Raw genomic sequence first — 17,305 nt, 5'->3', positions numbered from 1 at the left:
GGGTGAGGACATTTTTCTTTCATGATGCGAAACAATTATTTGGTTTAAATCGCAGCTTTAATTTATATAAGCTCACAAGTTAAGATTAACCAGCTATCAGAACTTTAAACCACAACGTTTAGACACTGTGCCTAATGAACTTTAAATTCTGAATTACAATTAAAAAAAACCTTTATTTTTTTTATGACATTTTATTTTCAAGTTGAACCACGTTCAAAGGTTTTCCCAGTGTACCATTTGTGCTTTCATCTTAGCTGATGATGCAGTTTAGATCCGAGGTTTATATAAGATCCTGGAGGTCCCGGCGGTCGGTTTTCATGCAAAACAGACATTAGCGGCTCTTATCAGCTCCGACTGAGGCCCGCGGCCAGGCGCTTTCATAAGCCACTGGCTGCTGTTTTGCTGTCGCCGGATGTTCTGTCCACCAGTCGAGCCTAACAGAGCGTGACTCTTCTGACCAGAAGTGGTTGAGTCCGCGAGCCGCTTTGGAACGATGCAGCTCCATGTATGTCCATGCGATGCTTTAAGCCTCTCGGGTTCATGAACCCTCAGCCTGGTGTTTATTCATGCGCTGACAGCCTCAGGCAAAACCAGTGTTGGAATAATTTTACCCTTCTGTGGTGTTTTAGGACCTCAGCTCTTTCTGCTTGACTTAATGTCAGAGTACAGTCTGCGGCTGATCTGGTAATTATTTTTTGAGGGTAACCAATTAATAATTTTATTGTAAAAGATTCTTAATAGAATTTTATTTTTTTTTTACAGAATTTGAATAGAACATTTTTGCAAAGTTTTTTTATTTTAAATGCAAAGTGTATATATTTTGTACAGTTTTGGTTTAATTACAGCTGTCCTTTGTTTCTAAGTCTATATCCTCCAGCTAACGATTAATCGATTACTATACTAGTTCATCACGATTAACCCGATTAACCATTTCACCCCTAGAAGAAACGACGTGACGCCTAATCAGTTGGAGATGTTAGAGGCTCAGCACGGTCACTGCGACCTTCTCATGATGGCGGTCATGCTCTGAAACACTTTCACAGGTCTAATGGGTTGTAAGGAGGCGGCTTTATGAGCGCACGGGCGGTAGCCCTCACGTGGGTGGACGGCAGACTGTTTTACACACTTGCTGCAGACTTTCAGCAGAAACATCAGAGTAAAAATGTGCAAACTGCTGTTTTTGTTGAAAAGGAGCTGATCTGGTGCCGCTTCTCTGTGTTCGTTTTGTCCATTCAATCCTCTCTCCTGCTCTAGCTCCCTCATGTCCCTGTCCTCATTCTTTGTCACTCTGTCCCTCCGCTTCCTCACGTGTCTCTGCTGGCGGCTTGTCACCACCCTTGCCCTCCTAACACCGGAGGAAGGGGTCGTGTGTTGCTGAAGGCGGAGGACGCTCTTTCTTTTCCCCCGTGTGCTCTCATCCCCTCCATCATCGTGACGCCTCTTTCCACCCGTTCCTACCACGAGATGAAGGTCATTCGGCATGCGATCAGCCTTCTTAGCTGCATCTCCGTCTTCCCTCTCCTTCTCCGCTCCTTAATGCCGCGTGCCGCCTCTTTATGGGAGCAGCGCTCTTGCTTTCTTTCCCAGCTCTCATTTCTCTAATGGGACAGATCTGGCCCAGCTCCCAAGGTCAAAGCAGGTTTTTTTCTCGGAGCACCCAGTCCAACTAACCTCATTTGTGTGGACTGACTACTGAAATATTCAGTGCGGGTCAGAGACAGGAGACGAGCGCTCCGCGGTGACAGAACAGGCTGAATTGCGTGAAAAGAGGAGCTAAATCAAAAAAGATTAGATGGTCTTGTTTAAATGTTTGGTCACCCCAAAACTGATCTGAGAGTTGCTATGAGTATTGGCAGTAATGTGACGCCGTAGTATTGTCTCAAGTCACAACATGAACTTTATTTTTGTTCAGTCAGGCAAAAGTTCTGCAGAGAATCAAACTGGGTTTAGGTGTAGCCCTACTTTAATTTCTTCTTTCCTTCCTCTTTTCTTTCTTTTTTCATTACTTCCTTCCTTCTCTGTTGTTTTTGCAGTTTCCATAATTAAAACCTGAGAACTGTAGAAACACCTACCATATACTTTACTTAACTTTTTGTTGTATGTTTTAATGTATGTTTTGAGAAAATATGCATGAAATCAGAAATTTTCAAATAAATGATTAAACTCAACAAATTAATCTGAGAGTCATCCTAAAAATTAAAGCGCAGTTGTTTTCCACCTACATTGTTGTTCAGAACAAATGGGTCTTTCAAATAGACAATGACCTTTTTTGGAGTATATATATTTTTTTATTTATTTGCAGACTTTCTCTTTCTCATCACCTATCCTCTAACCCCAAAGGTGTCGCCCGTTGTTTTCCCCCCCTGTCCGATCTGCTCTCCTCCAGAACTTGAATCAGAACCCTCGTACGCTGCTGCCCAAGTTTTTTGGCCTCTACTGTGTCCAGTCGGGCGGGAAGAACATCCGCGTGGTGGTCATGAACAACGTGCTGCCCCGCGTGGTCCGCATGCACCTCAAATTTGACCTGAAGGGCTCCACCTACAAGAGGCGAGCGTCGAAGAAGGAGAGGGAGAAGGCCAAGCCCACGTTCAAAGACCTGGACTTCATGCAGGACATGCCGGACGGACTGATGCTGGACCAGGACACATACAACGCCATGGTTAAAACTCTACAGAGAGACTGTCTAGTGAGAGACATGTTTGTGTTTCATGCTTTCATCCATAGGAGGTGAAGACTTTATTTTAAACAAAGCCTCTTTTATGAGCAGGACTTTTTATAAAACGCTGTTTGGTTGTAAATCAGCTCCACATTAACTGGCTCTGTGTTTGGAAAAGTGTCTGCGCAAGATTGTATTTCATATACAGACGCAGACATATTTCTTATTGCCTCTGGTACCGGAGTGTATTGAAATAATCTTTTGTTACTGCAACACAATCTAACTTTGAACACTTTTGCAGAAAATTCATCCCTTATTGGTAAATAATTGCTTGAAACAAATTCACCAGTGGCAAAAAAAACCCTCCTTTTGCCCCAGATTTCATATATGTGTCTGCAGTGAAACAATAATTTTTACCTGGTTTGATATTTCAAAATTTTTATAATATAATTTTTTTTTACATATTTCCCAATTCCTTTATTCAGGTTTAGGTGTCACATATTTGTGAGCAGCTGCGCGTTTGAATGCGTCCGTATTTGTTCTGTGCTCAGGTGCTGGAAAGCTTTAAGATCATGGACTACAGCTTGCTGCTCGGGGTCCACAACATGGACCAGGCGGAGAGGGAGAGGCAGATGGAGGGGTCACAGGGCGGCAGCGACGAGAAGAGGCCCGTGGCCCAGCAGAAGGCCCTCTACTCCACCGCCATGGAGTCCATCCAGGGCGGCGCCGCCTGCGGAGGGTCCATCGACACTGACGACACGTGAGTTTAACCGGTTGACCGGTGCACTGACAAAATGGCCGTCTTTGCACTCTGAAAGGACCAGGGTATCAGAAAACCATAGTTTAAAAAAAAAAAAAAAATCTGAAAAACTCGTGGAATGGTATTTTTTAATATAATGTTAAAAAAATTAACAATGCAAAGTTGAGTTTCATTTTCTATCATCAGTGCTGAAGATAAAGTAGAGCGTTGGTATCAAGACTGTGATTTCCTGAGCAAAAATGAGATGATTAATTTGTTTTTGTTACAGGTAAAAAATTTTATGACAAACTAATTACAGAGCCGTCCTCGCAAATCATCAGTTCAAAAGTATTTGTGAGCCAAAAAAATATTTTTTTAAAAACTAAAATCACCAAAAATATTGTTAAAAAAACACACAAAAAATTACCCACTCAAAAAAAAAAAACTGAAGTAGTATGATGTAATTAGACCAATATGTTTGGAAAGAGATCGCAGCTCCAACACTTCAAATGGTTTTTTTTTTGTCCGTTTTTCTTGTTAATTGAAAAGCATCCAGCAAAAGTATATTCGGTCTGTTCTCAGCAGTAAAAACCAGGATGTAGGCCAGTCTTCGTTTGAAAACACTTGCTGCGTTTAGCCGGGTTTTAACTCAGCAGTTTAAAGCAGATTTTTTGAGCACCAAGGTGTACCGCAGCTGCCCTGACGCAGACTGACAGAGCCGAGGCTGCTGCTCAGTCTGACCGACGGCAAGATCTGTTTTCATGCTTTTAACGACAGACGTTTCATTTCCGCCTTGCTTCCTGTCTGATTCCAGGATGGGTGGCATTCCAGCGGTAAATGGAAAAGGAGAAAGGCTTCTTCTCTACATCGGCATCATCGATATTCTACAATCCTACAGGTGACTCTCCTTGAAATCGAGTTGAATCGTAAATCAGTGAGCTTTGCCCCGTCTTTTCTCAGACGTGATCGCTTTATGCCACACATTTACTGCATTCAGACTGCAAGCTCGTTGTGTATTCAGTGCTTGCTTGTGAATTTCCCATATTAGACCTGCTTAACATCATTTAACCTCTGCTCTGCTTTGTTTCTCCAGGCTAATAAAGAAACTGGAGCACACGTGGAAGGCTTTGGTTCACGATGGGGTGAGTTTATAAGGTCCTCACAGATGTTTATGTGTCAGATACACCAACTCCTTTTGCACAATTTGCACACAACAATGTTGTTTTCAAGCGTCCCATCAGATTGTTTTTCCTGAAACAAAAATTAACCCCCAAGTAAACCAAGAAGCGACTTTCTTAACCATTGATGTTATTTTATGGACATCGCGTGGGCGTCAAATACAAATACAACAAAATACAAATGTTCCGGCTCAGGATTTATTAAATTAATTGACTTTAATTTTTTTAGCATATTAAAATCAATCTGTGTGATTAATTAATTGAAATGAATGTATTAAAGTCCCGACCCTAAAAGAAGATGCACTCAATGTTACTGATAGCAAAAATTTTATGACAAACTAATTACAGAGCCATTTTATGGCTGATCTCTGTAAATGATGTCCAATGGAAATTACTACTCAGTTCTATACATTAAAAATATCCAAAGAGGACGGAGAAGTCTGGAAATATGGGTCTAAAAAACTGTGGATATTGACACAATTAATGATTAGCAACCCTTAAAAACAACCTAAAAAACGAACTCTCTATTGCAAAAATACAAAGTTTAAGTACTTTTGGTTTAGTTTTGTGTGGAAATATTTTAGGACACTTGAATTAAGACAAAGCTAAGTTAGGATTATCTTTACAGTAAAATAATTAGTAGTTCCACTGGTAGATTACTTCACTTATAAGAAGACGACATTTTCCCATGTTATAAGTGAGATAATTAGTATACCGTATTTTCCATACTATAAGGCGCACCGGATTATAAGGCGCACCTTCAATAAATGGCCTATTTTAAAACTGTTTTTATATATAAGGCGCATAGAATAGACGCTACAGTTACGGTTGCCACCCGTCCCGTATTGAACCTATACGGGACGCGATTTGTTCCGTACTCTTCAAATGTGGATGTGTAATAATAAAGAAGTAGTCCCCCAGTACTTTATATAATAGGCCGCCCCAGTCGTCATTTCACTCACGGTGTTGGTGTTGCGGTATTGTGCCCAACTGCTTTCTGGGTAACACAGACCAACCGACACGCTGCCGCCGCAGTCTCTGTGTCTCTTCCCCCGCCCCCACCGCCCCCTGGTCACCCTTCTCCGTTTGCGCACAGCATGTTCGTGGAGAAAGTGGTGCTAAATGACCTGCAGACGAGTTGTCATAGACGGTCGGTAGGTAGATAGGTAAGTCAAACTTTATTAACAAACCAGCGTACTGTCAACTATCCCAGCATGCACCGCGCGCTTCTTCTTCTTCTACGGGCGAAAATGAAGTCAGTGGCTGCTTACCGTAGTTGCTAGACCTGTTGTGGCTCAATATTGGTCCATATATAAGGCGCACCGGATTATAAGGCGCACTGTCGGCTTTTGAGGAAATTGAAGGTTTTTAGGTGCGCCTCATAGTGCGGAAAATACGGTAATTATTTATTTTTTTTCATTAATATTGAGGACAGATTGACTTAAAATAAGGTCCTTTATCTCACTGAAAAGCTACCATTAAGTTAATTTTGTCTTATTTCAAGTGTACTAAAGCATTTTATCTAGAAATTAGACAAATGCTGAGATTTTGTGTTTTTGCAGAGTTCGTTTAATGAAACTGTTAATTTTGAATACGTGTACCACTTGGGCTTTTTTCCTCTGCAAGTCATGCAGATGAGTTTGATGGCAGACTATTTTGTTTTCCCGTGTGTTCATGTTCTGCTCGTCATCCAAACCTCGGGTTTAGGCTCTACATCACTCCGGAGTCTGCGCTTGAGATCAAACTGACTCATCGGTCTTCCCTCCCACTCTCTCCCACTCTGAGCCACGCTAATTCACAAGACGCGTGTAGGAGAGCAAGCCGCCTCCTCTGCATCACTATGATGAATGCTCCAGACTTTCTTCATATTACACACGGCTGATGAATGTGGGAAAAGATGTTACTCATGCTGTGTAAAAGTGATGCTGAAGCAGAAACCCAATAGCGCGGATTCTCTCTCTCTCCGCTCGCTTCCTCCCTCTCCTTCAGTCTCCTTCTGCGCTCTGTTACTCCTAACCAAACACCAAGTGTCATCTGTCAGTCTGTTGGCAGTGTTATCCCACTGGGCTGATACATAAATAATGAAGCAGAGTGTCTGTTGCCTCGTCTGACGGTGTCTCGGAGAGTCCGTGGCAGACGTGTTTGTGTGCGATGCTCAGGAGAGCAGCTTGACCCGGAGGGGAAAAAAAATTTAAAATTACCGAAACGGGACACGGAGAGGGACAAACAGGCGGTTTAATCTGGATCTGATCACTTTATTAATGCACCATTTGTCTCATAAACTCTCCCCGTCTCTCCCTCAGGACACCGTGTCGGTCCACCGACCGGGTTTCTACGCCGACAGGTTCTTCAAGTTCATGAGCAGCACGGTGTTCAAGAAGAGCTCATGTGAGTTCACTTCATCACCCAGACACTCCCTTAAATAGTCAGATGGAGCTGAGTGTGGGAAGAGCCACAGAAACACACAGTTTCTCACACTGTTTTTTTTTTTACCAGCCGAGTCTTAATATGAACATCTGATGCAGAAGGTGAAAGCCTTGAGAGGCGCTGCTTAATGTGAAGGGGAAAAATGTCATTTTGATCCCTCTACACTACAAAAACACAAAGTCTTACCAAGTGTTTTTGGTGTAGTTTCTAGTGGAAATATTGCAGTACGTATGAAATAAGTCAAACCTAATCTAAAAGTAACTTTTCAACCTAATCTAAAAGTGTGCTGAGGAGCTTATCTTATGAGCAGATTATTTCACTTCTATGAAGACATTTTTCCATGTTGTAAGTGAAATAATCTGCCAATGGAAGTAGCATTAAGGAATTGTTGACATAAGATAAGCTTCTATTTCTTGCTGAAAAGTTGTAAGTTAGATTTGTCTTATTTCAGCTACACTAGAAATTGAACAAAAGTAATTGTTTTGCAGAGATTTTGCATTAAGATCTAAAATTTTGTGTTTTTACAGTGTATTGTTGGTTTTTATCACAACTTAAAGAGAGGATGTTTTTCTGAGCTCTTGGAGTTTTTTTGTTTTTTTTCTTACTTCAGGCCAATACTTTAGTCATATTAGCTGATGTAGACCTGAGTGATGACGTTTTTTTTCGTATCACAAATCATTTAATGCGTCCTGATTGCTTTTCTGTGCGCCTTTTGCCTCAGCTCTGAAGTCCTCTCCGTCTAAGAAGGGCCGCGTGTCGTTGTCGGTGCCTAAATGCACCGGTCCTGGAGCGGCGTGGTCCGCCAGCCAGCTCGCCTCCGAGAGGGACGAGAACATCTACGACCTGAGAGGAGCCCGCAGCTTCCCAACGCTGGAGGACGAAGGTGAATGTTGTGCCTGCAATACTCACGAAGTGTGCTTAGCACACCTGCTCCTAAAATAACTACCGAGCAAATATCTTATTTCTGCATCAGAGCTGTTTCCCACGTTTAAATATAATATATCATGACTGCATTATTAGTAAAATTGTCCAATATTTTTGCAGTATTTTTAAAATAAATAGCTTCACATTCTCTAGGATCAGAGGTTTTTCCGTTAATCAGGTTTAAGTTGGGAAAAAAACAATACCGCCTGCTGTAAGCAGGTAGTTTGGTGCAGGAAAATTACAAGTGGAAAGAGCAACCTGCTCCCTTACATAAAAGGGGTCAGGGATGTTGCTAATAATTTGATGATAAAATGTTTTCCAGAGTTTGTGTTTAAAATGGCTTTTTTTATAAATTCGGCACGTCTCACGATTGTGGAACATTTCAACCGATGCTTTATGTGGACAAATATGTTTTTCTTTAGTGAAACACTGCAAACACGTCCATTGATTTCAGAAAAATCAAAAAAAAATATAGTCTCCAAAAAATTCAGTTAAAATGGATAAGTCTTTCCACAGCATCACCAATTTGATATGATTCCTGAGATCTTTGGTAAATAAAGTGGTAATAAAAATGTAAGCATTTTACTTTATCTTTGATAACGTCTGTCTCTCTTGTGTTATTAGCAAAAAAATAAAAAAAACTAAACAAAAAGTTATGATTTTGGAGAAGAAAAGCTTTTAGTGCAGTAAATCAAGCCGTGTCGTTTCTCTACCAGGTCGACCAGATCTTCTTCCTTGTACTCCGCCGTCGTTTGAGGAGGCCACCACGGCGTCGATCGCCACCACTCTTTCGTCCACAACGTCTTTGTCCATCCCTGAAAGATCTCCGTCTGACACGGCAGAGCATCCGCGCTACAGGTACACACTGGCGGACGGCAACACCAGCCTTCTGTAGCCAGACACATTTGGTTGTAGATCAAATGACTTTACAGTAGCCACAGAGTCGATGCAGTTTTTAATCATTGATTAATACATGCTCTGATATCGATTTGGTTGAATTTTAAGATAATAAAGTCACAGACTTTGATATCTGAAGAAGCATCCGAAAACTACTAAGTTGATTGACTAAACAAGTTGATTTACTTCAAACATTTAATCAGGTGTTTGTGTGTAAAAGATTTATGAAATACTGAACCCCAGAGGTGTCAAATATTATATTTATTTTGGATTGTCAAAGACACTTTCACTACTTTTTCTCCATAATAGTTTATCAAAATGAATCTATTTCAGACAGAGAACATTTTTTCTTTTTCATAGATTTAAAATGAACAAGGTAAAGATATGTACTCTGCTTTATTCTCCTGCTAAGCTGTTTCCTCTTTTATATTAAAAGATCATTTGAAGTACTTTAGACTGACCTTTAACTGTATGTTGTGATGTCAGCAGTTTTAATGTGACCACTGAAGGACCCACAGTGCTTTGGAAAAGTTTACTCCCTCATAGATTTCCCGTTTTTGCTCTCTCTTTTTTGTCATATTTAAAAGCAAAAAAAAACAAAAGCATTTTTATTTAATATGTGAAATAAGCTATCCAAACCAACTTTTTAGTATAATGAATGAGCTGTGATTTCATTCATTACTGCCTGACCTGTAGAAGCAGCAAATGGCTTTACTAGAGCCATTTGCTAAAGAAATTCACAGAAAGGTGAGAAACCAACTTTGATATCTGTCAGTTTGGAAACTGTGGCTTAGGGACTCCAGCGAACCAATAACTAAGTCATTATCTAACGTAGGGAGGTAAAATATTTAACAGCAGCATTAGTTTTATTGCTAGCAAGCGTAATGGGAGAGCTTATGCTAACAAAGCCTCAAAGAAGATTGGGCCAGCTATCAGTTTTAAGGTCATGTTGTCATAAGTAGCATTAATAAAATCATCATTTCAAATGCACATGTTTTCTTTACTCAAGTTATCTTTGATTGATGTTCTGAAACATTTATGTAATGATAAAAAAAATAAAAAGACATGGAAGAAATCTGCTAAGGTCATCAGCTTGGTAAAATGTTTTTATTTTCTAGTTCCACACTCCAGCCAGCTTCTTTAGTTTTCCTCTAAATCCCATGCTTACAGTGTTTTGTCTGTCCTCAGGAGGCACACCCAGTCTCTCAGCCACGACGGAAGGTGAGTTTTACGAAGCCGGAGTGCTTTTGGCGCCGCGTGTTTTCACAGGGTTAAACGTGTCTGGGTGCGGTGGGTGGAGAGGTGCAGAGAAAATGTGAGCGCTTGTGTGTTTACGAGGGTGCTCCCTCTTTCCCCGTTGCCAAGATGCGGCTGCGTGTGTGTGTGTCTCATTTCCTGTCTTGTCCTGCGTGCGCTCAGGACCCAGGAGGAGCTGCGTGTGCGCGAGGAGGACCAGCAGACCATCACGGTGGAGGTGGAGCTGAAGAGACACGACAGCGAGCCGACCATCTCCGCCCCGCAGCACTCACCTGACGCCAGGTGAGCGACACAGACGATGGTCTGACGCTGTATTGACACTTGCTGTGTTCAGTATTAGAAGCAATAAAACAAACCAAGCATTAAAAACGTATTGCGTTGTCTGTAACAGAAAAAATTTCATAAGCGTATTTTTTTTTAAACCTTTTTGTTTCACTAGTCATGGATGTTCCCTTAATTGTTCTCCTTAAAAAATGGATGTCTAAAGCAAACATCCATTTTGTTCATTTATTCAATTTTTTTGCTATCCAATTACAATTTGCTTACTGCAAAAAATACTGATGGCATTCATGAGAACAGCGCCACCTGATGACATTTTTTTTTCCCCGCTCCCTCCACACTTATTGGCACCCCTGGTAAAACAATAGAAAATCATTTAAAACGCTTCAAAAAATATGTCTTTCTCCTACTGCAGGCGCAAGAATTTATACTGACAAACTTAGAAAAAAAATGTAGAAAGAAAATAATAGGAGAAAATAGGATAATTTTTTTGTTTGATTTTTAAAAAAATAAATAGCTATTTCATAATGGCTCCCAATACTTTACACAATCCCCTCTTTTCACCAAGAGTTACACTTAAATGTTTTTCATGGCTATTTCATACAAAGGGTGAGATCTTTGACCATTCCTCTTGGAAAAATGTTGATTTGGTTACTCCACACCTACTTGGAGCGTTTGGCGCAGAAACCTTATTGCTCTGATGTCACAGAAGACTTACGACTTAAAGTTGATGCAAAAAGAACAAATACATTTTAAAATAACAAAGGGAAGCCTTGTTTAGCAGACACTGTCTGATGACATTCCTCTGAAACTTTGCAAACAGTGATAAATAAAACCTCAATCAATCACTCTTTGTGGCTCAGAGTTTCACCCAGAGCCGACGGCTGCTGGATTAACACACCTGTCTCACATGCGCATCTCTAATCTGCTTAGCCCACTTGTTTATTAGAGTGAGGAGTCCATTGTTCTCAGCGGATAACGTTGCTGCAGGTGCTGTGCGGGGCTTCTACTGTAATTGGGTTGTGAGGGAAGAGCACACATGCATGCAAATTTGCGTCAGAGTGCGTTTGTTTTGTTTGGATCAGACTCTGGCTGACGGAGGCCCCAATATTTTTTTGGTGGGGGTGAGAAGGAGGGGGGCATATGCTCTATTTGTACTGGGCTGCAGAAGTAGGACAGTGGGCCAGGAGGCCTGAGGGAAGCTGCTCCCATGTAGCCAAGATGACCTTTTTTTATCATTTTAATTTAGATATTGGATTGTAATAGGGATCAGGTTTTCTTTGAGCTCTGACCTTCCAGTTCAGATTGTGACTTAGGCCAACTTTTTTTTTTTAATTCTAAGAATTAAACGTAGCAGAAAATAAAGGATATACATAAGTATCTTAATTTATGCAGCAAAGCATGTGTCCATGACCTTTATTTGACTTTTAATGAGCTCAGTAATGTGCATGAAAGTTCATGTTGATTATCTTTTGATCAACATGGTGGTCTTATGCCGTGTTCCAGTTACCTGGGAAGTCTTAACTCGGAGCTGGATTTGACGTCAAACCCTAAGTAATAACGCTCTAGTTAAGGAGCTGGCAAAGAAACATCATTTGAAGCTTTATTTTCTATACACAAACACCACTTTTTAATTTGTTCGGCTTGGAGCTGCAGGCGCTACATGTAGCATGAGTTTTAGATGTGTGTCTTACAGAAATACATTCTTTCAACAACAGCTTACTTCTGCTGAGGCGAGGAGCGGCCATATTAAAACAAGCAGTCAGGCCTTTTCGAGTTGTAACCTGGGGAGTTTCAGTAGATTTTTTTCTGTCTAGGAAGTCGGAATTTCCCATTCTCTAGTAGAACTGGAACGCAGCATTAGGACAGATCCATTTAGTAATTGTTAGAAAAAGAAGGATCTGTTTTTTTTTCTTAATTGATCTGCTGATTACAGATCAAAGGAAAACCGATTTAAATCTCTTGTTGATCTATCTCTATGCATCTCTATGTTGTTTAGTTTTACCAGCTTATATTTTTTAAAAAGCACACAAGCTGTTGACAAGATGAAAGGAAAACAGAAGCAGAGTCAGCTGTTTGTGCAAGGTTTGGCTGTAAGAGGTGTGCTCAAGTGAAACCAACTGAATAATCAGGTTTGATGCTGAGAAGGCAGTGGCTAGACGTATGGCCTGGAGGGTTGGAGGGAAAAAAAAGAGATGGATGTGAGAAGAGGTGAAGGAAAGGGAATGGCGTGATTGATTAAAAGAGTAAGAGTCAAAGAAAGTCGAGAAACAGGTGAAATGAGAACAAGAGACAGCAGAAAGGAGAGAAAGCGGGATGAGATTGGGTTTAAAGGAGTCTCTCTGCATGGCAACCATCAGCCTGTCTCGGTCATTCGCTCAGCCAATCAGTTTCCTCTTTGAGATGCCAAGTCGTTTTTGTTCCTTGCTTGTTTTTTTTCTTCTTCTTTTCGATTTACTGGCCAGCTGCCGCCGTGTCTCCCCGATGTAACTAAACTACAATGCAGAAAGCGAGAAACCGGAGCGGGACCGCCGAAATCCTCCCTAATAGTTGATGATCTGGCCGGGAACAATAACGGATCGTGGCAGCGAGCAGCCAGCTGGCAGATCTATGAGCTTACACATCTACGACGCAAACACACACACACACACAGCTGCTGAGCTTTAGTCGGCGGCGGTTTTCCTTTAACGGCTTGTTTTCCTGCTCTTTAAAAAAAACAGGAGTTCTTAATGTCAGCAGCGGCTGACAGGTTGTCTGTATCCACGTAGATTTAAATAACAAAAAGAAGAAGAGAGACATGAAGAGAGATGCAGAGAAATGGCAAAAGAAGCGGCTTAAAAATCCTAAGTGCACCTTACTTTTTATAATCGTCTTCTAATTCCGAAATCTTAACCAACCGCATGCACACGCATTTTAATAAATTACATTAAAAGTAGTTTAAAATTGATTGTTATGTAAGTTCCTTACACACAAGGATATGTTCCTGTTGTTTATATCTGTTTATTTTAGTGATTATTAAAATCCCATAATATTCTCAGAAATGTAGAATATTATGTACTTCCATGTGAAACAGGACGTTGGACCTCTGAGAATCAGCCTCTAAGAATCTCTTCTCAGAATTCAGAGACTTTATCTCTACTATGGAAGTGGCTTAGCCAAAGGAATCTGATAGTTGTAGCCTAAATACATGGATACAACTGTGTGTGCTGGCCCTGAAGCGCTGACTTCATCTGCCTTTTGAGTATCCCCAAATCGACTTTAACCCACACACTGTTATTTCCTTTTTCTGTTATACTTTTTCCTTCCACTAAACTTTCTATTTTTTTAAATTTTGATACAGAGTCGGGCTCTTTAGCAATATTTTTTGTGACTGACGCTCCTTGTGGAAGAAACTGGGAATAAGAGCGTGTTGAGAATAATTTAATTTACTTTCTATGTTAAGAGAAATCCAGTTTTTGTATCGTCAGATTTTACATATCCCCAAATGGGATTCAGCTCATAAACTGTCAAGACTTCATTAGCTCATCAGAGATAACTGAAATGATCTTTTCTAAAAAAAATATATATATATGTCAAATATATTTTACTCCCTAAAATTTTTACTTTTTGTTTTCAACTGAATTAATCAAACCATCTTTCTGGTGAGATTTTGATTCACTGAGATGCAGCGGGATTAATTCAGATCGTCTAATCTCACCACAGCGAGCCTCTTGCCGCAGCCGACGCAGAAGAGGCCACGGCGCCCTCGACCTCTCCGGCGTGTCCGGTGGCGGAGGCGGCATCCTCCACCGCCCCGGCTGCCGGTCCGTCTCCACCAGAGCCTGCCGAGGAAACCCCGCCCAAGCCCGAGATGGTGGTGGTGGAGCCCGACGGGGCCAGCCAGATGTCCGGATCGGGCTGCACCAGCCAGGCTTCGGTCGACGATGACGACGACGTGCCGGTCTCAGATATCTACTTCGTAAGTTGGAAATCAACATCCATCATTTTTTTTTTCTATTTTTGGTTGATCAGCTTATCATCATGTGAACGATGCGAGTCATTTTCACTGACCAAGCTGCACAATGCCGTCCCACAGAGGCACTGAGAGGAGCTGTGGAGGTTCAACCTGGTATGGGAATAAATGTGTGCTGAGCTCTTGTTTGCTGTGTTAAGTTCATTTACTTTCTATACTAAGAGAAATGTTAGAAAACTCACAAAAGATGCAGTTTTGGCAGCTTCAGATTTGAGAGTGAGATAAGTTTTCTCATCCTCCTTTTCACAAGGAAGTGTTTCCCCCAGATTTTCTCTGAACAAACTGTTCAGCTCTTTTATCTGAGCTGTCCTAGATTGTGATAACAGCATGTGAATGTCTACTTTCCTGCTCCTCCCTAAAGTGATTTTCAACAAGGCTGCAGCAGTAAATTTATCAGATTACTGTCGATTACCAGATGAAGCATTCTGGACATGTTCGGTTTTCATGTCTGTGCCTGTTAAAGCAACAGGCTTTCTTTAGACAGATCTGCACTGGCAGGCAGTAACGCATCCTAAAACTCAGCTGGAAGACCCTGCAAAAGTATCCGCAACCTTTACATTTCGTCATGTTACATTTGTAATTTGTAAAAACTGCAGCGTGCTGTGGACTTCTTTACTCTGACACTCTACTCTGACATAAAGCCAGGTGGAACCAAGTCCGCTCAGGAATCACCTAATTAGGTATTTAGGGTCCAGCTGTGTTTAATTGAATTATGTCTTTGAAGGTCTCAGATGATTGTTAGAGGACAAACAGCATAATAAAAAAACAGTATGTGTGTTAGGGAAAAAAAAAAAAAAATCACTGCAGCATATCACCCAGTAAACACCAAAACATGGAGGTGGCATCATCATCTGTGGGGATGCTTTTCTTCAGCCAAAAATCTAAAATGTGTGGCTTTGCCTTTTTTTCTGTGAAATATTGCGAGAAATGGCATCACAGTCTGTGGTTGTGATCTGAAAAGTACTTGTGAGATTGACGAGGAACGTTCCTGCCCGACCTGAACTCCCGCTGGCTGTCCACTGTCAGGAATCAAACACCCCCTAATGTGTCACGAGAGAGCTTAATGACAGGCAGGTTAGTCAACAAGCTCCTCGGTTACTTAACAGCGCTCTCGGCCGGCTCGTGTTTCAGAAGGAGGAGAGAAGAGAGGCCCCCTGCGTTCGCGGCGTCGGGGAGACGCAAAGTGACACTGACAGTGAAGTATAACCACACTGAGACGTGCTGCGGGCTTCTGCTCTGAAGGGGCTTCTGGGGAGCAGCGTCAGTCCAGGCCGGATCACAAGAAAACATGTTTCATTCATATAAATTCAACCTGGATAGGGCTGAGACAATTAATCGCGATTAATAATTGATTGATCGTTAACTAAAAGCTATTTGCTGAAAGAATGACACAGTTAGAGCAGAAATTTTGACAAAACTGTTTAAAATGTGTGCATTTTGCATTTAAGATGGAAAAAACCTCCTTTATCTGTAAATATGCTCAACCCAGAACTACATTTTTAGCTTCACCTCATTAAAATCTGTAAAATCAAAAATAAAAAATCTCCTATTACTCACCTTTTGATACCCAGTTATTAATCAAAAAAATAAACAGATAAATAGACTCTATTGTTTTTTTATTCTTTTTTTTTTGGTTTTGCAGATGCATCCTTTGCTACAAATGATGAAGTGTAGACTAAAGGAATGTTATTGCATTTTAGGAAATAAAAATGTTATATTCTTGTTTCAAAAAAAGTAATTGAATTATTTGCTTATCTTTTAACATATTTACAATATTGTGTAAACGACAAAAAGGTTTAAATGACAAATCTGTAGAATGTGCCAAATGTTTCATCTGATGACTAAAATGTTATTCGCAGCCCTAAACCTGGATGTTTTATGATAAAAGAACAAATACAAAATGAATGTAGACGTATGTTTGTGGCTAAACCTGATCTGGTTCTCTGGAAATGTTTGTTCTTTATTATTACATTTGGTTTATTTTAAGCACCAAAAGGCTTTAGTAAGTATTTTACATCTGAGTATCACTTTTATTTTTATGACAGGAGTGGTGTTTAAGGATATTAGACTCCATTATCTGCTGCTGGTCCCTTTTCATGTTTAACCACACAACCATCACTTTCCCTGCATTAAGTGCTCTGGATCAAGCTGCACCAGTTTTAGCACCAATAAGAGAAACACAACATCCATGACAAATGGATCTTCCAGAAACTTTAGTTCAGACCCCCCAATAATAAAAGCAGAAACGGAATTGGGATCAATTTACGCAGCACACAAAACTGCACAGCTAAGTAATCAGAACCAGTGACCTTTTCCACTTTTTTTCACATTACGACCACAAGCTTCAGTGCATTTTATTGGCGTTTTATGCAAAAGATCAAAACAAAGTAGCATGTGGCCGTACAGTGAAAGGAAAATGACAGATTGTTAGTAAATGTGCAAAATTAGAAATTTGAATCTGAAAACTGGGAACCATTTGGATTCAGCCCAAGTCAGAACCACTTCATGATGCTTTAACGACTATCGAACGTCACTACAAACTTTGCTGTTTATTCGCTGATGTGCTCTGACAAACCTCTAAATCCATCCCAGATCAGCTGTGAACCAGTTAAGTGAAGTTAAGAGGTTGCATTGGATTTAATTTTGTGGTATCAAAGCAAAAGTGGCTGAATACAAATGCACGCCACACTTTTAATGGTTTTACCACGACAAAATGTAAAAAGAGAGTGTTGCAACTGGCTATGGGCCTTAACAGTTTAGTCATCTTGTCTTATCTTATATCTTATTGTGCTGCACATTTCTTAAAACATATCCCGTGAGGTAATGGAGCTCACAGCCAAAAACAAAACAAAACAAAAACTCTCCCTGCAGGTCGAAGTTTTCCTTTATGTTCAAATTGTGCTGAAGTAGGATGTTTACCTTATGGATAAAAAAAA

The 17,305-nt window shown here is 40.7% G+C and overlaps 1 protein-coding gene across 3 annotated transcripts in view; it reads left to right on the top strand.

The window, feature by feature from the left end:
- The window catches only part of pip5k1ca (phosphatidylinositol-4-phosphate 5-kinase, type I, gamma a), a 49,301-nt gene that overhangs the window by 24,759 nt on the left and 7,237 nt on the right, over window positions 1-17,305 (top strand). For 2 of the 3 annotated variants that reach the window (XM_008407262.2, XM_008407260.2), the window contains exons 7-16: window positions 2,387-2,686; window positions 3,208-3,416; window positions 4,210-4,293; window positions 4,489-4,537; window positions 6,877-6,961; window positions 7,722-7,883; window positions 8,641-8,782; window positions 10,010-10,042; window positions 10,241-10,360; window positions 14,060-14,315. In XM_008407262.2, coding sequence (XP_008405484.1) covers window positions 2,387-2,686; window positions 3,208-3,416; window positions 4,210-4,293; window positions 4,489-4,537; window positions 6,877-6,961; window positions 7,722-7,883; window positions 8,641-8,782; window positions 10,010-10,042; window positions 10,241-10,360; window positions 14,060-14,315 — 1,440 coding nt within the window. Of the gene's footprint in view, window positions 1-2,386; window positions 2,687-3,207; window positions 3,417-4,209; window positions 4,294-4,488; window positions 4,538-6,876; window positions 6,962-7,721; window positions 7,884-8,640; window positions 8,783-10,009; window positions 10,043-10,240; window positions 10,361-14,059; window positions 14,316-14,432; window positions 14,496-17,305 lie in introns of those variants that run through there. The other variant, XM_008407261.2, reaches the window with a different exon arrangement.

The sequence above is a fragment of the Poecilia reticulata genome, linkage group LG4, assembly GCF_000633615.1.
Source record: "Poecilia reticulata strain Guanapo linkage group LG4, Guppy_female_1.0+MT, whole genome shotgun sequence".
NCBI lineage: Eukaryota > Metazoa > Chordata > Actinopteri > Cyprinodontiformes > Poeciliidae > Poecilia > Poecilia reticulata.
This window is presented reverse-complemented; position numbering and strand designations above follow the sequence as displayed.